Below are 26,681 nucleotides of genomic sequence, written 5' to 3'. Positions count from 1 at the left end.
CAAGAATTCCTATGGTGGGCTCAGGCTTGTCAATCAAACACAGGATTGCCCTTCCACAGTACCCAACCAAGCCAAACCATCACGACAGACACCTCAGACCTCGGTTGGGGGGCACACATGCTAGACAAGTGCATACAAGGCTTATGGACTCAAGACCAGCTGCACCTACACATAAATCTAAAGGAAATGCTGGCAGTAAAACTGGCAATTCAGGCATTCAGACCATTCCTCAAACAAGATCCATTGATGATAAGGACAGACAACACCACAGTTATGTGGTACATCAACAAACAGGGAGGCACACATTCGTATCCTCTTTGCCAGATGGCACTGGACCTCTGGAATGTGGCCCTGAGCTACAACATTCAGTTAAAAGCGATTTTTGTGCCAGGAAAAGAAAACATTCTAGCCGACATTTTAAGCAGGACTACCACGGATGCCCACGAATGGATGCTGCATCCGGACATCTTCAAAGCCATTACAAGAAAATGGGGGCTCCCAGAAATAGACTTATTTGCATCCCCACGCAATCACCAACTACAGAAATTCTGCACAAGGACGTACCACCCCCTTGCTTGGAAGGTGGACTCACTATCATTCAGTTGGAAAAACCTGACAGCATATGCATTCCCACCACTTCCTCTGATGCACAAGGTGCTGATGAAGATCAGAGAGGACTGTCCAAGGATCATTCTGATAGCTCCAGACTGGCCAAGGCAACATTGGTACCCATTACTGAGGAGCATGTCTCGGGAACAAATATGGCCACTACCCCTGGTTCCCTTGCTGTTAACACAGAACAACTACAACAATCTGCATCAAACCTGAAAACTCTGCAGCTGACTGCCTGGAACATTGCATAAGACCAATTAACCCAAATTTATCACAAAGGGTTAAAGACATTATCCTTGAGGCTTGCAGACCCTCAACAAGAAAAAATTATTCAGCAAAATGGAAAAGATATCTCATTTGGAGTACTGCAAAAGGAGAAGATGTGTCACTGGTAAACATAGCCAACATCCTGGAATACTTGGCAGAGCTCTTCCACACAAGCCTGTCCTATTCCTCCATCAAGATTCATGCATCAGCTATTTCAGCAGAATACGACTTGGATCCTCCTGTCTTCTCACATCCTCTGCTCAGACAGTTTCTGAGAGGAATTAAAAATGTAAAGCCTCCTAGGAAACCACCATTACCAGCATGGGACTTGAACTTTGTGCTAGAAAAATTGACACTTCCTCCTTTGAACCAGCAGCAACAGCAGAATTGCAATACTTATCATGGAAGACTGCCTTCCTGCTGGCAATCACTTCAGCAAGAAGGGTATCTGAACTTCAGGCATTAATGGCAGTGTACAACCCTTCCTGATCTTCCATCAAGATAGAGTGTCCATGAGAACAAATCCTTCCTTTATGCCTAAGGTGGTGGTCTCCAGAGTTTCTTTAAATCAGGCTATCCACCTACCTACATTCTTCCCCAACCCACAGAACAGGGGAGAAAGACTGCTGCATACCTTGGATGTGCATAGACAATTACGCTACTACCTGGACAGGACCAATGGCAATAGAAAAACTGACCAGCTACTAGTAGCATATGCAACAGGAAGGGAAGGAAAAGCAATTTCAAAACAGACAATCTCCAAGTGGATAGGAAATTGCATTAGATTTTGTTACTCCTACCATGGAAAGAAAACTCCAGAGAACATCAGGCCTCACTCTACAAGGGCTACAGCCACTACCACAGCCTTCTTACGAGGAGTGGCTACCAAGGACATTTTAGAGGCTGCTACTTGGAGCTCCGTGCATACATTTGCCAAGCATTATAATTTACCATTATACTCCAGATCCCGAGCAGGTTTTGCCACTGCTGTTTTGCAAGGGATCCTAACTACACCATAACTTTATTTTCCACCTCCCCCAGTTTGGCTATGGTATTCTACCCATTTGTAAGGACTGCAGATGCATCCTTGAAGGACATAGTACAGTTTTGTACCTACCATAAATGTAGATGTCCGATAGGAATGCATCTGCAGTCAGGATTACCCACCCACCTTCCCCTCTGTGGTGCTCCTAGGGTATTTGCCCATCTTATAGCTAGCTGGGGGAATCTATTATGGTGTATTTGTTTGTATATATGTACATACATGCTTATTTTTTGTGTTTGCTCTCTACTATTTGGAATCATTGGCATTTATCCAAATTTAGCCTTCCAAGAGGGCACCTGGCATCTGGGACAAGAAACACTGAGGAAAATGGCGTGGGCTGATGCCTTTTTACCCGAAAAACTGCAGCTATGACGTCGGGTGAAGTGCGACACCAGCCGAGGCCAGACCCAGACTTTGGAATCTGGCCGACCGAAGGGCTGCCTGACGACAGGACAACCCATTTGTAAGGACTGCAGATGCATTCCTATCGGACATCTACATTTATGGTAGGTACAAAACTGTACTTTCTTCGTGTTTCACTGTTGCAGTCATCACACTTGGGTTAACTGCCTGCAGGTAGCCCTCAGTCGACCCGAATACCAGAGTCTTAGGATTTCTGTGTCAGATGCTGTTGCCTCTTCCAGGTCGTTAGGGGTATAAAACAGGCAGCCGATGCCATTACATCAGTCTTTCTTGCCGAGGAGGAGCCCAAAGCAGAAGCAGTCCACAAGTGCCAGTCTGCCACTACCTGAAATTTTTGTTTTTCGAGTTTTAAACCTGAAGTCTTCTAAAGCTAAGTACCCCGTTGGGGATCCTTTTTTCTTGCTCTAACCGATGTTAGAAAAAGTTGTTGTCTTACATGTGGAAAGTAAATACTTCAGAGATTTTCATTCTTACTGCATCACCTGTTTAGGCCCAAACCATGACGTCTCTCACTTGTCTGTTTTGTGCCTTGTTTAATGCCTGAACCATTCATTGTCAGGCTGTCTTTGTCGCTAAATTCTTTCGCTGTCATTCTCAGTATTCCAAAATGGCTTCGATAAGCCATCCAACTACAGATCTTCCGAAAAAAAATAAAGATAAAGACAGAGACTGACCTCATGGGTCCAAAACTGCCGACGCTTCCGTTAAGCTAGTCGTCAGTCTGCTGGTACTCTGAGGCACCTCTGTAGCCCCCGATGCCCACTTCTACAGATTCGCAGGCCTCTGCTGAGACCCATTCGGAGTCCGGTATGCCACAAGATGCTTCAACTATGGAACCTGCAGATGTCTCTACCTTGGATGGGTCCGGAGCCGCTGTGCAGGCATCGGCTTGTGAGGGTGTGTTCCGACCTTCCAATGTTCGCATTAAACCGACAACTTCGTTTTTAGCTAAAATTACTGAGTTTTTCATGCCTGGAGTACGCACTACGCCTAGAAAACAGACAACCAAAGCGCATGTTCAAGCTCCCGTGCCACAAAAACAAATGCTTAGAATGGCTGAAGACCTTATTACCCTAATTAGAGGAAGCCAGTCTTCCCCTGCTAAGAGACCAAGAACTGAGTTTCATTCTGATTCTACAGACCAGTAGTCCGATGACTCTGACCTTTCTGATTACCTGGACATGCCGTTATCAACCTATGAAGATTCAGATGCAGAGGAATCTATTCCCTCTGCCTCCCCTCCAGAGGATTTTTCTTTTGATGAAACCTTGAATACTTTGAGAGCATTTCCGCTGGGAATGCCAGGACTACCCTCAGTCCAAAAAGAGACTCGGAGAATTTTTGGAGTTGCCTCAGCACAGGTCTCTAGCTATACCCCCTGTCCTGGATGTTGTAGGTGATGTCTTCATGGAATTCAGTCTTACTCCAGACACTTTACCACCGGCCCCTAGAAAACCTGACAGGTACTACAGAGTACTTGATTCTCACAAATTTCTCTTTTAAGAATCCTATTGCGGATCCAGAGACCATTTCCCAGGGACCTAAAGGTATTAAGGCTACTTTAGCCAAAAACCCTACCCCTTCAGACAGGGATTCCAGAGCTTTAGACAGATGGGGTAAGAAGGTATTTAGTCAAACACTATGTTTTTACAGAGAGGATATAGTGAGAATTTGATTTATGGGTCGATAAACTAATACAGTATAATTTGAACAAACATGACACTAAATGTAGAAAAAGATTTACGAATGTTAGTAATATTAATTCTTTGGTTGAAAAAGATAAAATGTTTTTTGTGATTACTTACAATACCTTAAGTACTAGGGTCTGGGAACTAATAATGCATTAATGGAAATTCTTACATAGACATGAATTACTACATAGAATTGTTTCTGATTTACCCTATGTGGCTTATAAGAGAGGACAGAATTTGGGGGACAAATTGGTTATAGCTTATTGTATTGCACCAGTAGCTAGTCCCTGTACCTCATTAGTATCTTTGGGCACCATACCATGTAACAATTGCAATATATGTTCCTTTATTAAACTGAGTTTTCCTAGGATCAATGGAAAAATATTTAAACCGCATAACTATTTTACATGTGATACAGTGGGTGTAATTTATTGCCTGAGATGTCCCTGCAACCTTTTCTATATTGGGGAAAGTAAAAAGAAATTTAGAATTAGGTTGCAGGAACATATTAGAGATATAAAGAAGGGGAGACTAGAAAGTCCTATAGCATCCCATTTTGGGAAAAACATAACAGTAATGCTAACTTATTACAAGCTACTATTCTGGAAGAAGTGTTTATTAGGAAAGGGGATGAAAGATTAATTCAAATATTTTATTGTATAAGAAAACTATATTTATATTGAAATTTGATACACTTGACCCCAAGAGGTTTGGACAGAGAAATTATTTGGAGAAGTTTGCTTTACAATTTTAAAATGTATGTTTAATTGATTGATTATTTAATTGATTGTTGGTGATGTATAAATAGGGGAATGTGTTTTTTGGTAAATTTGTACTCTTTGAAGGCTGTAATGGCCGAGGCGCTAAGACAAGATAAACAATAAATTTTACTGTGGAACTGAATCCATTGTCGTTGTAAGAAGGTATATACCTCTGCAACTTTTGCCATCAGGGCATTGAATTGCCAGTTTCACATGTTAAAGTACCAGCAACATATTATGGAACTAATTAAACCAAAAATTGTGTTACTTCCAGATTGTGCAGAAAATAAAGATTTACATGACTTAATGCATTCTGCAAACCAAGTTAGTAAGCATACTTAGCAATGTGGCTTTGATGCCCTAGAAGCGTCTTGCAGAGCTGCAGTCACTGGGTCTGTACTGAGAAGGCATGCATGGCTGAAGGAACAAACCTTGCCAGATCATGTCAAATCAAAATTACTAGACGCTCCTTTAAATAAGGGCTGTTTGTTTGGCACCAAAGCAGAAGAGGTTCTTAAGATGGAAGAAAAAGCTAAATCTATGCAAACTGTTAGCAAACTGTTAAAGAATTCTTACAAGTGTAGCCATCTAGATTCAGTAGGCATTGGCCTTCTAAAAACTGGTCCTTTCCAGCCCCTTCCAGGCCTTCTCAGTCCAAACCCAGGGGAAACCGACCATTAAGACTACAGTGTCAGGGTATGCAAAGATTTAAACAATGGAGTGCTCCCACCTCAAAAACAGGGAGTGATAAGCCACACCCTTATGGAAAAAGTTCACAGTGACACTTAAATTATCCTTCCCAGCCCTGCCCAATTACTTGCACCCCTAGGAAGAAAACTTGCCCTTCATGCAAAAAAAAGGGATGTCCATTACTCAGGACTGATGGGTTCTAACCATTGTATCCTAGGGGTGCAGATTCTACTTCCATTTACTGCCAACCCCAAGCGGGTTTCCAGACCTTCCTCCAAACCAGTGGGCAGAGGCTCAGAAGCAAGTACTTTCCCTGCTCAGTATCAGGGCTATTCAACCTGTTCCAGTAGAACAAAGGGGACAGGGTTTCTACTCCAGACTGCTCCTGGTGCCCAGAAAAGAGGGCTCTTGGCGCCCAATCCTGGATCTTTCAATTCTCAACACCTTTCTGTTGGTCCCAAAATTCAAAATGCTTACCCTGAAACAGCTTCTCCCTATGCTAGCCAAGGATTCCAGGTTAGTCACCCTAGACTTAAAGGAAGCTTATCTGCACATCCTCTTAAGGGAGTCTTGCAGGAAATATTTACGCTTCAGGGCATGCTCTTATCAGTACTCTGCACTTCCCTTTGGCTTATCTACTGCGCCCAGAGTTTTCACAAAGTGCCTGGCTCCAGCCATTGCATACTGCAGACAGAAATATCCAAATTTTCCCATACTTGGACATTTGCCTGATTCAGGTGGACAGTCAGGAATTGCTACTTCAGCACCTGGGATTTGTAAAAAGACTCCTAACTTCATTGGGGTACACTATCAATGAAAAGAAATCACAACTGGTGCCCGGTCAAAAAATTGTATTCCTGGGAGCAATCTTGAACACATCTTCCCAGATGGCATTTCTCACTCTTGAAAAACAGGTCTATTTGACCAACTTCTTCAAACAAATGGCCACCAAAACCCAGCTATCTGCAAGGAAAATACTGGCAAGTTAGGGTTCATGGCCTCATGCATTCTGCTAATTCCATATGCAAGACTGCATATGAGGAAACTTCGGTGGTACTTTAAAAGTCTTTGGTGCCAACATTCTCAGCACCTGGAAACAGTCATTCCTATCATACCTTGTTTAAGGGCAGAGCTCCTTTGGTGGGCAGAAGCATGCAACCACTACAAGGGACTGCCTTTCACTCAACCCCTCACCGCCCAAACCCTGACAACAGACGCATCAGACTATGCATGTGGGGCTCACATGGCAGGCAAATGCATTCAGGGCAAGTGGAGCTCAGGACAAATTCTCTTGCACATCAATCAAAAAGAGATGCTAGCTGTACAGAATGCTCTGACAGCCTTCAAATACCTAATCCTTCCAGGACAGCTGCTGATAAAAACAGACAACACCACAGTTATGTGATACATAAACAAGCAAGGGGGGGAACACATTCTTACCCACTCTGCAGGTTAGCCACGGCCCTGTGGAACACGGTCTTGAGCAACCAAGTGCATCTACAAGCTCAATTCCTGCCAGGGAATCAAAATTCACTGGCAGACGACTTAAGCAAAAATTTCCTGGACCCACATGAATGGAAATTGGAGCCAACATCTTCTACCTTCTAATCCAGAGGTGGGGGACACTGGAGGTGGAACTCTTTGCCACCCCCGAGAACCACCGGTTGAGCAAATTCTGCACCAGGAAGCCTCACAGCAGGGCCTGGAAAGTGGATGCCCTATCGTTCAAAGGGAAAACCTCTCAATTTATGCGTTTCCCCCTCTGCCCCTCCTCTCAGAAGTACTACACAAGATCAAGCAGGACAGGCCAAGGGCAAGTCTTATTGCCCCAGACCGGCCACGCCAGCACTGGTACCCACTCTTACACAGTCTGACAGTGCCACCCTGACACCTTAATCAGACACCTTCCCTGCTGCCTCAGCAGGAGGGACAGATTTTGCATTCACACTTGCAAATCCTAAACCTTGCAGCCTGACTTATCCCCTGAATACACCACCAGCAGCCCTCAGCAAACAGGTGCTGGACGTCATTCTTGAGGCCAGAAAGCCTAGTACTAGGAAATCCTATGCTGAAAAGTGGAAAAGATATTGTTCTTGGAATCAGTCTCAAGGAAAGGACACAGCAGTGCCCTCCTTACTTCAAATTTTTGATTACCTAGCAGAGCTACTCCACTGAGGCCTATCCTTCTCCTCCATTAAAATTCATGCCTCTGCCATCTCAGCTCATTATAATACTGAGCCACCTCTATTTTCTCACCCTCTCATCAAACAGTTCCTGAGAGGGGTTAACAATTTAAGGCCCACCTAGTAGAGCACCCACCCCTGCTTGGGACCTTAACTTTGTACTGGAAAAGCTCACGCTTCCTCCATTTGAACCTGCTGCTTCAGCAGAGTTAAAATTCCTCTCTTGGAAAACAGCCTTACTTTTAGCCATAACTTCAGCAAGAAGAGTATCTGAGTTACAGGCATTAATGGCTGTGGAACCCTTCATTATTTTCCATGCTGACATTGTTTCCCTTAGGACTAACCCGTCCTTTATGCCAAATGTGTGGTGTCCAGTGTGCCTCTAAGCCAATCCATCCATTTGCCAACCTTCTTCCCTAACCCTCAGAATAAAGGGGAAAGGATCCTGCACTCATTGGATGTGCACAGACAGCTCAGGTTCTACTAAACCTTTCAGAAAATCTGACCAGCTACTAGTCAGCTTTGCTGCAGGGGCAGAGGGCTAGGCCATTTCAAAGCAAACCATTTCCAAATGGATAGCATACTGCATCCATTTCTGCTATAAGCACCATGGAAAACCTACTCCACAGGGGATCAGAACACATTCCACTAGGGCTACTTCCACCTCTACAGCATTTCTCAGGGGAGTCCCTACCAGGGACGTTCTGGAAGCTGCACCCTGGAGTTCTGTACACACTTTCATCAAGCATTACCACTTAACTATTTTTTCTAAATCCAAAGCTGGATCTGCTACAGCAGTCTTACAAGGCCTCCTAGCCAGCCCTAACACTTCTTGACTGCCTCCACCCTTCCTCAGCTTTGTGAATCAACCCAGTTGTGATAACTGCAACAGTGAAATACGAAGAACATAGTACAATTATGTACACTTACCATAAATGTAGATGTTCGATTGTATTCAGTGTTGCAGTCCTGGTTTCCCTCACTCCAGCCCCCTGGTTTTCTCTCTCATTTCTACCTATCCTCTCTATGGCCATTTTTCATGGCAGTGATATTTACTTTTTACTGGTGGTGCTCCACACCATATACTAGCTTCCTATTTGGGGGGCTCCTGAAATTTGGGGCAAAAAAAACTGATGTAATGGCATCGGCTGCCTGCTTTTATACCCCTGACGACATGACATCATGGAAGAGGCGACAGCATCCGATGCAGAAATCCCAAGACTCTGGTATTCGTGCCGACTGAGGGCTACCTGCAGGTAGATAACCAAAGTGTGATGACTGCAACAGTGAATACACTCTAACATCTACATTTTTGGTAAGTGTACACAGCTGTAGTTTTCCGGGGTCTGTGGTAGCTTCCCTTTGTGGAGTGGGATAACAGTCACTGTGTGCCATTCAGTGGGCACAAAGCCTGAGGTGAGGCTATGATTGAACATGCTGCTTAGTTGGGGTGACAGTTCATTCTGTAGTTCATGTAGAATGCAGCCTGGGATGTTGTCAGGTCCCATGGATGCTGTGTTCTTGGCTTTGGAGAGTGTGTTTTTTACCTGTGCAGCTGTGAATACAGGAACTTTGCATTCTTCCGGTGTAGAGATGGGCCCTTTAGGATGTCAGAGGTGGGTAATTTTAGCACTGAGCCTATCTGCCAGAATGTTGGCAATATCAGTTGGTTCTGTATATTTAGTGCCATTGTGCTGCAACTCAGAGCAGATCTGAGTGCTGTGAGGGAAAGGTTAGTTTGCTTTTGCCTTCTTGTGTTTTGTATTACTTTATTGCCTCATTCTGTTTTGTGTGTTGGTTTGATGTTCATCGTGTTACCCTGCTGCAATCATCACACTTGGGGTTATCCTGTCGTCAGGCGGTCCCGCAGTCGGCCGGAATTCCAAAGTCTTGGTCCGGCGTCGGTTGCTGTCGCCTCTTCCCTGACGTCAGTGCACCAGGGGTATATATAATGCAACCAACGCCATTTTCTCCAGTCTTTCTTGCCGCGAGGTGCCCGAAGCAGAAGCAGTTCGCAAGTGCCGGTCGGCCGACTCCTGAGATTTTCGCATTTGAATTTCAGACCGAAGTCTTCTATAAAGCTAAGTACCCCGTTAGGGAGACTTTTCGTGCCTCAGACCGATGTCAGAAAAAGTTAACAATTGTATTTCTTGTGGGAAGCAAATACCTCATAAGGATTTTCATTCTTATTGCATACCTTGCCTAGGCCCAGACCACGACGTCACTACTTGTCAGTTTTGTGCTAGGTTTAATCAGCGTACTATTAAAAGACGCTTTGATTTCGCACGACACTACTTCAGTAGGAAATTTAACTACACCATGACGTCGGAGCAACCGACTACCGGCGTGCACAAAAAACGCAGGGGTAAGGACAGACAGCCCAGGCCTAAGCCAGATTCCGAGGCCTCGGCTGATCCGGTCTCCGGCTCTCCGGTCCTCAGTGAGGCTCTGACACAGCCCCTGACTACCGCAGATCTGGAACCCGAGACCGCTACGGAAATTTTGACGGAATGTACCAGGCCGACGCAGCCTTTTACTTCAGGCCCTTCCGACGACTTTGCTACAAAAGACGTCGGTGCTACAGAAACGCCATCGGTTTTTGAAGGTGTTTTCAGACCGACTCTCACCATTAAAATGTTTTCTAAGTCGAAGACTCCTCCTAAATCTAAAAGGACTGCACTTCAGTCTCCTGTTCAAGGCCCCATGCCTAAGAAACAGATGCTCATAATGGCTGAAGATTTGATTTCTTTAATCAGGGGTACCCAGCCCCCTCCTGACAAAAGGCCTAGACGAGGAAGATTTTGCATCCTCTGAGCAAATGTCCATTTCTTCAGACTCCTCTGAGGACCAAGACTACTACTTCTCTCCTTATGAAGATTCTGATGCTGAGGACTCTATTCCCTCAGCTTCTCCTCCTGAAGACTACTCCTTTGGGGAAACTTTACACACTATGAGGGAACATTTTCACTGGGAAGGTCAGGACTACTGTGATTCAAAGAAAAGGCTCAGAGAGTTTCTATTACTCCCCCAACACAGACCACTTGCCATCCCACCAGTTTTGGACATTGTGGATGATGCCTATTTAGAATCCAGTTTCAACCCAGACTCTCTACCTCCTGCTCCGGCTAAGCCTGACAGATACTACAGAGTGCCTGATTCCCACAAATTTCTTTACAGAAGCCCTGTAGCTGACCCGGAGACTATCTCCCAGAGTCCCAAGGGGGCTAAGGCTTCTATGGCTAAAAACCCAGTACCTTCTGAGAGGGAATCCAGAGCACTAGTCAGGTGGGGGAAAAAGGTTTACACCTCAGCCACACTAGCTATGAGGGCACTGAATTGTCAATTTCACATGCTTAAGTATCAGCAATTTCTAATCTCTCAGTTAAAGCAAAGAATAACCACTCTCCCACAACAATCTGAATTGAAAGAAGTGCAGGATCTGTTGCACGCCACTGAGCAGGTGGGCAAACATACCTTATAATGTGGGTTTGATTCTTTGGAGGCCTCCTGCAGAGCAGCTGTCACTGGGTCTGTTATACGTAGGCATGCTTGGTTAAAGGAGCAAACTCTGCCTGATCATGTTAAAGCAAAACTACTAAATGCTCCCTTACAGCAGGATGTTCTTTTTGGAGTTAAAGCAGAAGAAGTTTTAAAGAAAATGGAAGACAAGGCAAAATCTATGCAGACAGTCAAAGATTTCCTACAAGTACAACCCCCTCGCTTCAGCAGAAACTGGCCAATAAAAAATTGGTCCTTTCCAGCCACTGACAGACCACAGAGGGGTAAATACAGACACCCAAGGGGCAGAGGACACCCACAAGCCCAGTATAAACCTCGCCAATGGGGCACTACAACACAGAAGGGAGGCGAAGACAGATCTCAATCCACCAGAAGGCAAACTCAGTGACTTGCACCTCATCTGGCTAAGCAATACCGAGTAAAAAAGCACTGATCCGCAACAAAAGAGAAAATAATCCACGAGTTTATTTGTCGAACTAGCGACTGAATAAAAACAGTAAAAACCATAAACTTGTAAAGCGCTTTTCGTCTGGATTAATATCCGGACTTCTTCAGACAAACAGTTCGTTCTAGGTAGACCAAGTTCAAATAGTTTAACACAAAATGCACTGACCAATCAGATAAATACACTGTGACGAGTTGTTAAAGTAACAGTCCCCCTTATTAAGATTTATATTATACTTTCTTTGAAAATTAACATATATTCTGCAGTTAGATAAACAAATTATCTTTATACATCTTTTAAACAGTCAGATACAAAACAATATATATGTACATGTATCTTAATGAAGTTTTCTAAATGTCAGTGATGTGTCATGACAGCATAAATTTTACTGAAGTACCCTTTTCTTATAAATATTATTATGAAGTTAGTGAATTGATTTAAAAACTTTGTTATTAATTCAATTCCAAGCCTATAACGAATGTAAAAAATAGTGAGAAGGGTATGTATAAATAAGTGGTTAATTAATTAATACGCTCAACAGACAGTACGAGTAAATCACGTTTTTAGAGACTAAATTACTAATTGTTTTGTATGAAATTCAATATCCATAAAAGACTTCTATGTCAACATATTTTATATCTATTAACTTATCGGTACGTTAAAAAGTATGTGAAATAGTTCTGTCATTCAAACAGCACCAGATGGAAACCAAACCCAAACTAAAATTTTTAAAACTTAAACTGTTCATACTAGCAGTGTTTATACAATCTTAGTGCCATATTCTTTGTTAAAATCCGATACATTTCAATGCTCTAGTCATTACTACTTGAAAACTCAATAAGCAAGTCAACATATGCAACATAAATGGAATAAATTCATTTTCTTAAACTAAATTCTATATTATTGACATCATGAAGTCACACATTTTGATAGTCTATCCAAAAATATATGTGTGTGTGTGTGTGTATATATATATATATATATATATATATATATATATATATATATATATATATATTGTAACCAAACACTATTAACTTCCCCTCAATATCTTAATGTGTGTTTTACCCAAATAATCTAGTTTATATGCCTATCTCAAAAGTCTTCTTAGTTTTAGTACACATGCTATTGAGCATCTTTCATTTAACCCTGGTTTTGTACACGCTCTTAAGCGCAATTGCCAAATCAATTAATTTTTTTTTCCAAGTTCTAATTTCATATAATTATCATTAAAGTATTTTCCTCCTGTATTTTGATTATTAATTTGACAAATAATCGATATGAATTTAGTAGAACATTCACAAGCATAGCACAACAAATGCAGAAATTGAAGTCAACTAAAATTAAGAAACTAGAAAGGGACTTAAAAGCATACAAGGAAGGTTATGCGTATCCTAAACCACCAAGTTCACAGAACTATGGGAATAGAAATAGAACGAATAACAACCGTGAGATTGGACAAGAACAAAGGATGGTTCCTAACAGAAGGAACAGTACTGTGAGAAATGAAGACACACGCCACAGTGCAGATTTCATTAATGAAAATATAGAAGGGGTCTTTAACGATGAAGGAAGGTCAGAACATCAAAACCAAGGTTTCTTACAACACCACCCCCCAGATAATCAATGGCACGTACAATCGAACCAAAAAAACTACAGAGGGGGGAGGGGGAACAATTGGAAGCCAAATTTACAACAAGGCCCCAAGAAGAAATACAACACACGCAGCAACAGCAAATATTAGGATTGACTTTATTTTCAGTCATTACTAACAAAGAAGGTGATTTTAAAATCTTTAACTACACCGAATGTTGCATTGATGGTGTCCTGGTCGAACTCCTTTCAAAGGGCTTAACATTTGTTCCATCAAAGAGATGTGATACTGCTGAACTAGTAATCGATTTTAAACAGTTTATTCGTAAGCTGAATTTAGGTGTTTTATTAGGAAACACTTCATATAGTAATAATGAATTAAGTGTGACTAGCACCTTTAACCCTCCATGTAATACAACTATTGCTATGTTTGAACAGTTATGTGAACAAGAATTTAGACAAGTATTAAAAGGTTTTAAAAAAGACAGACAAAGTATTACGCTTGAGGAATGGCAACTGTTAACAATGTTTAGGACCCTTCCACTCAGACTTATGAAACCTGATAAAGGTGGGGGTCTTGCTGTTATGTACAATGAAGATTATAACAGAATAATGGTATCGGTTTTAGAAAAGGACACTTATGAATAAGTGAGTCGGCATCAATTAAACCAAGCATATAATAGAATAAAAATGTTTATAGGTGATTTATACACCGATGGCTTAATTGATATTAATTTAAACCATTATTTGACAATGTTGTCTCCTAAGATTCCACAACTGTTTGGTATACCAAAAATCCACAAAGAATTAGTTAATCCACCTTTTAGACCATTGGTCGATGCAAGACAGTCCATCACATATCCATGTGCAAAACTTGCAGATTCAATTTTGAAAAAATATGTGGTTAAGGAAACTCAAATTCTAAAAGACTCATGGTCTTTTTTGGAAGTAATGGATACAATAACATTTAATAATCAACTGAACTTCCTTACAGTGGATGTTTGTGACCTTTACTCATGTATACCACAAAATATAGGAATACAATGGGTAGTGGATTTCATTAAGGAAAAAGGTGCAACAGTAAACGAATGCCTTTTAGTAGAACAACTTTTAGATATAATTTTGAAGAATAATTTTGTGTTTTTCGATAATAAACTATTCTTACAGAAGATAGGAATAGCAATGGGTTCACCAGTAGGCGCGAGTTTTGCAAACCTGGTTATGGCCTACTGGGAAACTAATTTCATCTTAAATAGTCAATGGAAAGAAAGAATTTTCTTTTACAAGAGATTTTTAGATGACATTTTTATAATTTTTAATGGAGACAGTATTTTGGCAGAGGAATTAGTTACCTTTTTAAATTCAACAACTACATTTTTAAAATTCACAAAAAACTTCCAGGAATTAAAGATCAACTTTCTAGATGTTGAATTGAGTAAAAATTTACATGACAGTAGATATACAGCAAAAAATTATAGAAAAAATACATATTCAAACACATTTTTACACTTCTCAAGTTCACATCCTCACCACCAAAAGAAGTCTGTGGTGAAGGGCCAGCTTGTACGAGTGGCAAGGTTGATTACACTAGATGAAGAATTTGAATGTGAATTTAATTTACTATATAGTATGTTTACCCACAGAGGATATCCAAGTTATTTCCTCAGAGACATCTTTCAGGAAGTTACAACAAAGAGGAAGAATGGGATATACATAACTATTTTAAATAGAACTGTAATGATTAACCAGAAAGAAAGTGTAAATATTGAACTCATTAGTAATGAAGATGGAAGAGAATCAACTTTTACAGTGGAAAGAGACATCACTGTGGATAGTTCGAACACAAGAAAGAATTATTCATTGGCTTTTACCTTCACATACTGCCCAGAGGCTGTAGATATACAAAGAATAGTGAGAAAATACTGGTTTTGTTTGTCAATGGACAAAGATATTTCTAACAAATTAGACCACGGTCCAACAATTACCTTTAGAAGGGGACCCAATATGAAAAACCTGCTGGAAACTAAATGTAAAACCAAGAAAAACAACGGAGGTACACATAAGTGTGGTGCATGTAAATATTGTGCCTTTATTGACACCTCAAATACGTTTACAATAAGAAAATGAAACATTTATTATTAGGGATATCTATAATTGCAACACAAGGTCCATAGTTTAGATAGCCCAATGTCTACAATGCCCGTCATTCTACATTGCAAAAACGGATTGTCGGTTGAGAGATAGAATATACGAAAATCTTTATGCAATAAAAAGGAAAAAATGTGACAACGCGTTCGCAAGGCATTGTGAGCAAAATGATGGGCATAAATTTAACTTCATGATTATTTGTCAAATTAATAATCAAAATACAGGAGGAAAATATTTTAATGATAATTATATGAAATTAGAACTTGAAAAAAATGAATTGATTTGACAATTGCGCTTAAGAGCGTGTACAAAACCAGGGTTAAATGAAACATGCTCAATAGCATGTGTACTAAAATTAAGAAGTCTTTTGAGATAGGCATATAAACTAGATTATTTGGGTAAAACACACATTAAGATATTGAGGGGAAGTTAATAGTGTTTGGTTACAGTATATATATATATATATATATATATATATATATATATATATATATATATATATATATATTTTTTTTTTTTTTTTGGATAGACTATCAAAATGCGTGACTTCATGATGTCAATAATATAGAATTTAGTTTAAGAAAATGAATTTATTCCATTTATGTTGCATATGTTGACTTGCTTATTGAGTTTTCAAGTAGTAATGACTAGAGCATTGAAATGTATCAGATTTTAACATAAAGAATATGGCACTAATAGATTGTATAAACACTGCTAGTATGAACAGTTTAAGTTTTATAAATTTTAGTTTTGGTTTGGTTTCCATCTGGTGCTGTTTGAATGACATAACTATTTCACATACTTTTTAATGTACCGATAAGTTAATAGATATAAAATATGTTGACATAGAAGTCTTTTATGGATATTGAATTTCATACAAAACAATTAGTAATTTAGTCTCTAAAAACGAGATTTATTCGTTCTGTCTGTTGAGCGTATTAATTAATTAACCACTTATTTATACATACCCTTCTCACTATTTTTTACGTTAGTTATAGGCTTGGAATTGAATTAATAACAACGTTTTTAAATCAATTCACTAACTTCATAATAATATTTATAAGAAAAGGGTACTTCAGTAAAATTTATGCTGTCATGATACATCATTGACATTTAGAAAACTTCATTAAGATACATGTACATATATATTGTTTTGTATCTGTTAAAAAGATGTTTATCTAACTGCAGAATATATGTTAATTTTCAAAGAAAGTATAATATAAATCTTAGTAAGGGGGATTGTTACTTTAACAACTCGTCACAGTGTATTTATCTGATTGGTCAGTGCATTTTGTGTTAACTATTTGAACTTGGTCTACCTAGAACAAACTGTTTGTCTGAAGAAGTCCGGATATTAATCCAGACGAAAAGCGCTTTACAAGTTTATGGTTTTTACTGTTTTTATTCAGTTGCTAGTTCGACAAATAAACTCTGTGGATTATTTTCTCTTTTGTTGCGGATCAGTGCTTTTTTACTCAGTGGCTGGAGTTTCGTTTATTGGCTAAGCAATACTCTCTTGGCAGCCCCCTTGGGGGGGGTGACTCGCACTTTTTGCAGACAACTGGCACATTGTCACAAAGGACAAATGGGTCGTAGACATAATTTTACGAGGATACAGATTCCACTTTCACACCTTGCCAATGAAAAGAGGAATGCCAAACCTGCCACAAAATCAATGGGCAGAGGCACAAAAGCAAATTACAGCTCTCATGGACATGAGAGCCATTCAACTGGTACCTACTCGAGAGCAAGGCCAAGGATTTTACTCAAGACTCTTTCTAGTGCCCAGAAAGGACAATGCCTGGAGACCAATTCTGGACCTTTCAATTCTAAACACTTACAAGTACCCAAATTCAAGATGCTAACACTACAGCAGCTACTTCCTATGTTGGGCAAGGAAGCATGGCTAGTAACGTTGGACCTCAAGGAGGCATACCTGCATGTCCCTATCAGACAAAGTTGCAGAAGATACCTCCGTTTCATTGCAGGTTCAACCCATTACCAATTCTCTGCACTGCCCTTTGGCTTATCTACTGCGCCCAGAGTTTTCACAAAATGCCTGGCACCAGTAATTGCATACTGCAGACAAAGAGGAATTCAAATATATCCATACCTGGACGACTGCCTCATCCAAGCAGAAAGCAAAGACATTCTCTTACATCATCTGGCCTTTGTAAAGCATCTACTAAACTGCCTGGGGTACACAGTAAACGAAAAGAAGTCAAAACTAGTACCCTCACAAAAATGACATTCCTGGGTGCCAGCTTGAATACAACGGCCCAGAAGGCTTATCTTACGCCAGACAAGCAACTACAACTGACTCAGTATTTCAAGACAGTGGCAACAAAGACCCAATTAACTGCAAGAAAAATTCTGCAGGCTTTGGGCTTCATGGCATCTTGCATACTAATAATACCATTTGCAAAGCTGCATATGAGGAAATTACAGTGGTACCTAAAAAGCATATGGTCTCAACACAGCCACAGCTTGGACACAATGATATCTCTCATTCCCTGCCTACAACAGGAATTTCTATGGTGGTCACAGGCATGCCACCTCAACAAGGGTCAGCCTTTCACCTTGCCCCCAGCCAGGCAAACTATCACAACAGATGCTTCAGACTACGCCTGGGGGGCACACATGGCAGGATAATGCATTCAAGGCCTATGGACTGCAGATCAAAGAAATCTGTACATAAATCAAAAAGAGATGCTAGCTGTACAGAAAGCTCTGACAGCCTTCAAGGATCTATTACATCCAGGATAACTTGCAATAAAGACGGGCAACACCACAGTAATGTGGTACATAAACAAACAAGGGGGTACACATTCCTACCCTCTATGCAGGCAAGCAATGATCTTATGGAACACAGGTCTGGCCTACCAAGTCCAGTTACAAGCTCAGTTCCTGCCAGGACAGAAGAACACATTGGCAGACGACCTCAGCAGAAACATCAAAGATCCCCACGAATGGAAACTAGATCCACAAATATTTGCAATGATAACTCAAAAATGGGGCCTTCCAGACATAGACCTGTTTGCCAGTCCTCAAAACTATCAACTGACAAAATTTTGTACAAGGACATTTCACCATCAAGCTTGGAAAGTGGACGCTCTCTCTTTCAGTTGGAAAAACCTGACAGTATATGCCTTCCCTCCATTGCCTCTCCTCACAAAGGTTCTTTTGAAAGTCAAAAAGGAGAGACCACGACTGATTCTCATAGCCCCAGACTGGCCACGCCAGCACTGGTATCCGCTATTGAAAAATATGGCCCACAGCCCACCATGGATATTGCCTCAAATACCCCATTTGCTCACACAACAAAACAATCAGATTCTTCACAGCCAGCTCAAAACTTTAAATCTGGCTGCATGGCAAATCAACTAAACATCCAACCAGCTCCTCTTTCACAAGCAGTTCTGGATGTTGTTCTGGAAGCCAGGAGGCCAAGCACCAGGAAGGCTTATTCAGACAAATGGAAAAGGTTTTGTGCCTGGAACCAAGCTAAAGGCCAAGAGACAATTCAGCCTCACATGCCTCACATTCTACAGTATTTAGCTGAGATGCTGCACAAAGGGCTTTCCTTTTCCTCAATTAAAGTCCATGCTTCAGCTATTTCAGCTCACTACAACACAGATCCACCTTTATTTTCACATCCTCTTCTAAGGCAGTTCCTCAGAGGGACAAAAAACATTAGACCACCCAGGAGAGCTCCTACACCAACATGGGACCTCAACTTTGTTCTGGAAAAACTAACGCTACCGCCCTTTGAACCAGCTTTCTTTGCAGATCTTCAGTTCCTATCATGGAAGACTGCCCTGCTCCTAGCAATAACTTCAGCTAGAAGAGTCTCAGAGCTACAGGCACTAATGGCAGTGGAACCTTTCCTCATTTTTCATCAAGACAGGGTTTCTCTACGAACTAATCCTTCCTTTATGCCTAAGGTGGTTTCCAGTGTAGCTTTAAATCAAACCATCCACTTACCCACCTTCTTCCCCAATCCACAAAACAAAGGTGAGAGACTCCTGCATTCCTTGGACATCCACAGGCAGCTTCGTTACTACTTGGACAAAACTAAGGCTTTCAGAAAGTCTGACCAGCTCTTTGTATCCTATGCTACAGCTTCTCAAGGGAAGGCTATATCAAAGCAAACCATTTCTAAATGGATAGGTCATTGCATACGTTTCTGCTATACCCATCATGGGAAACCAGTTCCTGCTACCATTAGATCCCACCCTACCAGGGCAACAGCTACCTCTACAGCCTTTCTCAGGGGGTTCCAACCAAGGAAATTTTAGAAGTTGCAACTTGGAGTTCAGTACACACCTTTACCAAACACTATCACTTACCTCTTTACTCTTAAGTCCAGGGCGGGCTTCGCCATTGCAGTTCTGCAGGGCCTTATTGCCTCCACTAACCCTCTATGATACCTCCCCCCTACCTTAGCTTTGGGATGCAACCCAAGTGTGATGACTGCAGCAGGGAAACACGATGAACATAGTACAGTTTTGTACCTACCATAAATGTAGAGGTTCGAGTGTTCACCCTGCTGCAGTCCAGGTTACCCTCCCTCCATCCCCTCTGTTCTACTGGCTAAATCTGTTATATACCTTACTGTTGTATTTGCTTATAGCTGAAGGGATTTTGTGTTTGTGCAGTGGTTACTCCATTTGGTACTAATTCTGACCACCTTTTTGGGGTCAGCTGACATCTGGGGCAAGAAAAACTGAAGAAAATGGCGTTGGTTGCATTGTATATACCCCTGGCGCACTGACGTCAGGGAAGAGGCGACAGCAACTGACGCCGGACCAAGACTTTGGAATTCCGGCCGACTGCGGGACCGCCTGACGACAGGATAACCCCAAGTGTGATGACTGCAGCAGGGTGAACACTCGAACATCTACATTTATGGTAGGTACAAAACTGTACTTTTTCTTTTACACCGTGTTTTACTTGTGTTCTGCTTTTAATTGCATATTAAAACTAGGAAAGAGATCCACAGCTGTCTCTTGTGAATCGCACACAAATTTTTTCACACTCTGGTGCTGTTGTGTTGTTAAACTCAACTGTCTTTCTTGTTGTATGCCCCTTGTGTTAATTTGACCACATATCTCCTTCTTTCTCCTCTTTCTTTGTCTGTTGTAAGCACAACATTATTTTGTGAAATTACTCCCTTTCAACTATTTAAATGTATTGTCTATCCCACTGTATTGCATAGAACCAGAATACAAAGTGCCCACATCCTTTCAATCTATCTTGCTCTTTTTAAAGTAGTGGCTCTCCATTTAGACAGCTAAAGCTTAAGGTACTCCCTCTTTCATATTTAACTGCTTAGTGCACACTGCAGTGCCTAGAGTATTTTTATTTAGCTTCATGTAAAAGTAATCAAACTATATGTTAACATAAACATTATTCTTCACATATATTGTTGTATATCATATAACTTAAGCAGTATTGCATAAACTATTCAATCCCTGCTATTTTTTTAAACAAGAAGCATATTCAGTAAACCATCACTTACTACAAAGGCAGTCATGCATTTATATAAATGAAAACAAACCACAATAACACAATCCTAGTGGCAAGCATTTTACATCACAAACCATACTGACACTCCTAGTTGCAAAGATTATACATTACTTATAATCTACCCAATCTTTCTCACTCAAACATTACATAGCTCATTTATGTGCTGCTGCTTTTTAGGCCTCATTCCTCCCTTTTTATATTCCCACAATTCCCTTTTTTTGGTAGTTTGATCCTAACCTTTTCTAAAGATCTATTCTAGTTGTTTTATCTTTACTATGTTCACTATTTCCAGCATAGTTGGTTTAGATTTTAATTTCCATTTTCTTAGTAATTGCTTTTTTGGCAGCCACCATTATTAAACACAGCAAGGCCTTGCCATGTCTAGGCAATTCCAATTCTGTATCATAGCTTAGAAACATCATCTCCTTCATCAGATCAATTTGCCCACCCAGCATCACCAGGGAATCCTCAGCATCTGCCAACTCACCGCACTCCCAAAAAATGTTTTCAATTACCTTTTTCTTCCCCTTCACACCTCCAACATTTGCTGTCTACCTGAGGAAAAATCATCTGGAATCTAATTGGGGTATAAAAGCATCTATGTAAATATTTCCAGGCAAAAATCTTAAATCTTCTAGATTTTGTTGCATGTTTGGGAGACATATGTATAACTTCCCATTGTTTCTTTGTGAATTGCTTATCCAGTCTCCCTTCCCAGTCCTTTCCAACCTCCTCCGATTCTTATCCTTATTGTGCAATATTTTATATGCTCTACTAATGATTACTTTTTAATGCCAGCTTCTGTTCTAGATTCTATTAAAACCTCTACCAGTGCTGGTCTTTCATTTAGGACCCCCCTCCCCCGTTTCTTTTTCTTTGCCTGTACTATGGTATCAATCCCTGATAGGGAAAGCAATCTATAACCTGCAGTGCAAATAACTTCTTCACATCTTCCCATTCTGTCATATTTCCCTCTCTAGTTATTTGCTCCCAATACCTGGATTCCTTTGCCAATTTTCTCCAATAAATTCTGGTTCCCTCTTGCCTATTGTCTGTATCCCTAATTGCAGTCATCACTATTGACAGAATCTCCTTTCTCCATTCCTGTGTTGGTTTAGTTCTTAGAATACTTTCTTCTACTTTATGGATGTATTATGCATGATTATTGTTATTTTTCTTAAAGGCCTACATCCAAAATCCCAGTCTCTCCTTGTTTCTTGAGCATCACCATTGTTTCATCATCATCACTTTCCACTTTGAATTATAGTTTTCTGCTTGTGCTACGTATAGAAATCTTAACTGTGTAGCTCTGAAATACCCCTTCAAATTGGATAATCCTAATCCGCCCTGTTCTACTGGATGAAAATGTTTAACCCACTTGACTATTGCTGTCTTCCCCTTCCAGATAAATTCTTCAAGTCTTTATTAATTGCTACCCACAATTTTTCCTCTGGTTGATAAAAAATATGCCTGACCTGTGTATAAGACTAAATGGACTAAAAACATTTTAATTGATTGTATCGTACTATGCATTTCCATTTAACAAAGTTTCAATTTTGTCAGTTTTTGTAATCTGTTTTTTTTTTTGTCCTTTTCCACATATCCGTAGCTGCCACACTAGTCATTTTATTTCATATTCCTAAATATTTGGTTTTATCATGTCCTCATAAATATGGGTATTCCTGAACCAGTTAATGTTGGGTACATAATTTACCGCTATTGGCATTGTTTTAGCTTCATTAATTTTGTATCCTGAAAAGATCTGAACCGGTCTCAAAAGTGCTCCACAACACTATAATGTGTCTCTGGTTTTGTCAGGTACAAAATATCTTCCTCAAATAAAGCCAGCTTTTCTTGACTACCATACCAGTTATATCCCTGAATTTCCAAGTCCTTTATTTTCTTTGCCAGTGGTTCTAAATATAATGCAAATAAAGGGGAAAGAGGACACCTCGGGCTGGTTCCTCTGTTAAAGCAGAAATTATCAGAGAGGAACCCATCCACTTTAATTTTTGTCTCTGATCCCTCATATGTTCTCCTAATCAACATTATTATATTTTTTTTTTTCAGGAAATGCAAATGCTTCTATTGCCCTGCTGATAAAGTCCCAGCTAACTTTGTTAAATGCCTTCTCTGCATCAAGACCCACTGACAGTGGTATTTTCTTGCATTCTACTTCCCTATGGATAATCTGTGTTCTGTTAATGTTGTCAAATGTTTGCCTCCCATCCACAAAACCACATTGATGCATATCTATCAGTTTTGGCATTACTTTTGCCATTCTTTTAGCCAGTATAGATGTGTACATTTTGTAATCATGGTTTAGTATATAGATATGAGCACTTTGTAATCATGGTTTAGTATTGAAATGGGCCTATATGAAAGTGGATCTGATGGATCCTTACCCTCTTTAGGTACACTGCCACTGCTTTCTTCTAGGATAGTGGTACTACTACTCATAGGTTTATAGATTCATAGATTAGTACCAAGCTAACTGCCCTTGCGAGCCACTTTAAGCCTAGCCAGTTATCCCTTGTGAGACTCAAACCTGCACCTTGTATTTGTAAGGCAAACACCTTAACCATTAGGCCACCCTCTGAACATTCTCTCTTAAGATATTGTTAAACAAAACCTTCAAGATCTTTATCAGATTTTTTCCTCTTAGCTTCCAAACTTCCACAGGAATACTATATATTTTTGAGGACTTTCCTGTAGATTGGTTATACATCACAATTTTTGTCTCATCTCCACCTATCCTGTTAGTAATTGAGCCTCACCTACCTCTAATTTTGGTATATTTAATTCTTCCATAAACATTTCCATTTGTATCTTTTCTTGATATTTCTCTGCTTTATAGAGACACTCATAGAATTTCCAAAATATTTCTAATACCTCTACAGGATCTTTTGTTGCCTTTGTTATAGGCTCCCTAAGTTAGGTGACAGCCCTTCCTACTTTGTTGCCTGTGTCGTCGTGCTAAAAGTTTTTGTGCTCTAGTGTTATAAAAAAAAAAAAGTTGCTGAACAGCAATATTTCTAAGCTTGTGCATATTATCGAGGTAATCCCTTATTTTCTGCCTAGCATTCTACAGTTGACCCTCCTTTTGTTTTGTTGAGATTCCCCCTATTCTGCAATACTTTCACTTTTGTCAGTCCCTATAAATAATTGTTACTTCTTAACCATAGCTCCCTTTCTTTTATTTCCACCCTATTTTTAAACTCCACCTTAATTTTATCCTACTCCCTAGCTATATTTTCAAAACAAATTTCCATCATATCTAACAGCTCCTGAATAATCTCCACTACCCATTCCTTAAATTCCCCTTTTCAGCAAATAGGTGGGAAAGCGCCAATGTGTCATTTTAACTTCATTACCCTGTGTTTTCATTTTAGCTGTTATTGGCATTGCTCTGAAATAGTTATTGGGTGGGTATCAGGACCTTCAATTAAATGCACATGTTCCTGTGAAATGTAAATTCTGTCTGGCCTAGCCCAGTTTTTATATCTTGGGGAATAATATGTAAATTCACTCTAAACTCCTGTTACTGAAGTCGCATCTTCCATGATAAATATTTTCATAAATTTCTTCAAAAATCTGCCCGCCTTTATTATATTTTCCCTTCTGGGCCCCCGACACATCGTCACTGCTACAAATCAAGTTCTAGTCCCCATCTATAAGTAATATTCCATGCTGAAAACTAATTATTTCTCCCAGAATTTTCTTAAGCTCTATTACAACAGTTTTAGGTAGAATGTAAACGCATGCCAGTGTAATCCTCCTCCCTTGTCAGAAGCCCCTTAGCACTATAAATTTGCCATTATTATCTTTATTTTCTTCTGCCAATATTGGAGTTTCTCTTGCAATTAGTATATGTACTCCTCTTTTCCTTTGTCCCATGTATTCCGCTGAATAACCATCCTGAAAACCTTTCTTTACCAAATTCACATTCATTTCTTTCTAAATGTCTCCTGTAAGATAGCTCTTTGCACTCTACATTTTTTAATATAGTTCACTACTCTTTCTTGTTTGTATTTATCTGTGAGGCCATTTACATTTAAAGACATTAAAGAAAGCATAATTGTATTAAAAAGTTATTATTCCCACCTTTTATGTATAACACCTTTTTTGTTAAATGTCTAGTTCCAGCTTTTGTGTTACATGCATACACCATTTGGCAAGTTGAACTTTTATGTAGTTGTTTCTTGTTATAAACATTTGAGCCTATGCGCATCTTATAAAACTAAAGCCCTCGAACAAAAAAAAACACCCCCAATACCGCCTAAAATCTATTAACTTAATACTAACACACAAAACTATGTACACCTTCAAATATTGAAGTTTTACCCTCCCAATAGGAACAAAAGTCCCAAAATAACACACACACACACTTGAGTTAACCTAAAAGAAAGGTTATACTTGCTAAGACGCATGGTGCAGCCTGTGCTTCTACTAAGTGCGGATTGGTTTTTCTCTCATCTTTATAGCTCTCCCAGCTGGGAAAACTCCTGAATGTTTTCAGAGAATGTTATCTATCCTGGGAAGACCCCTGAATTCTTTTCAAGAACATTATCTCTTAGCCAGTTTATCTCTCCTTTTTTCCCCTCACTCTCCACTAGAGTGTAGCCAGTTTATCTTTATCAGATTGTTTTCAATAAAACATGAAGACCAGCTGCAGAATTGTTACTGAGCGTACAAGTATTTTCTGGAAAAAAAAAAGCTGCGTAATATTCAATGTTTTTTCATTTATTTGGTTTCTCTTAAAATTTGTTAGTAAATCAATCTAGGGTCTGTAATGTAGTCATTTCCCCATTCAAGAAGTTTTCTTTTATTGTACTTTTTAACCAGGCTTTTTTTTATATATTTTGCAGTGTCTACATTTCTTAAAACTGAACAACGAGAGAGGGGAGAAAAGAAAAGAAAATAGCACTTGTTTACAATCCCTATTACACTTAAAAATAATTGAAAAAAACATTATAATCTGTAAAGAAAACCACATGCCACAAAATTGGTACTGTTTAAGAAAAAAATATATATTATATTTTTGAAACCTCTCTTCCTGAGCAGTCTTATATTCACCCAGCCTTTTCTTTATTTTGACTTCTGATTTTTGCAGCTCTGTCATTTCATCTGAATGTCTGTTTTTAAAGCTTCTTCCGTTTTATTCCAGCCTTTTGTTGTTTGTTGATATACTCCATCAGTGTTTTGTTTATTTTAACCAGGTCTGTATGCAGTTGTCTTGTATTTTCCTGTAGGTTACTGGAAGTCATGTCCGAAGGTTGCATTGCTTTTTGCTGAACAGCTGCAGAACTTTGCAAATAGAACGATCCAAGCTCCTCCAGGTTCACACTGTTTATTATAAAACTGAAAATTAAGCACTTTCGTCTCCTGAAACAGAGACGACTACAGAATAAGTAAACAACCATCTGAAAGCAATTTTTATACCATTTAAAATATGATGGGCAACTCTCTTAACCAATCCACACAGTAGATGTCACAAAATTGCAACTTCACACAAATATGAAACTCCACCTTCTCTTTTTTTTAAAAGCATACAATATGCCAGTATAAAAGCATACAAACTTTTGTACTATTGTATATGTATAAAACTTCATATATAAACATGTATTACATAAAAATATTAAGTTAAAATTTATTTGATCTTTCATGTAGCATAGGAACAATAGATGTAGCATAAATTAATCCCTGGTGGGAACATAGCTGCCAGCCTGATCTGCCACTCAGATGGGTTAGCCATAATTAGGACCCGTTTTCCCA

General features: G+C 39.8%; 1 protein-coding gene across 1 annotated transcript in view; it reads left to right on the top strand.

Annotated features, from left to right (window-relative positions):
• Positions 1–26,681, top strand: part of HUWE1 (HECT, UBA and WWE domain containing E3 ubiquitin protein ligase 1) — a gene marked incomplete in the record, with an annotated part of 5,008,559 nt that overhangs the window by 4,422,397 nt on the left and 559,481 nt on the right. Inside the window, 1 exon segment of the mRNA XM_044079288.1 lies at positions 12,872–13,211. Within this exon segment, the coding sequence (XP_043935223.1) occupies positions 12,872–13,211 (340 nt within the window).

The sequence above is a fragment of the Protopterus annectens genome, chromosome 8.part0 (assembly GCF_019279795.1).
Source record: "Protopterus annectens isolate FY-2018-M chromosome 8.part0, PAN1.0, whole genome shotgun sequence".
Lineage (NCBI taxonomy): Eukaryota > Metazoa > Chordata > Ceratodontiformes > Protopteridae > Protopterus > Protopterus annectens.
The sequence above is the reverse complement of the archived record's forward strand: the minus strand, read 5'-3'. Positions and strand labels throughout refer to the sequence as shown.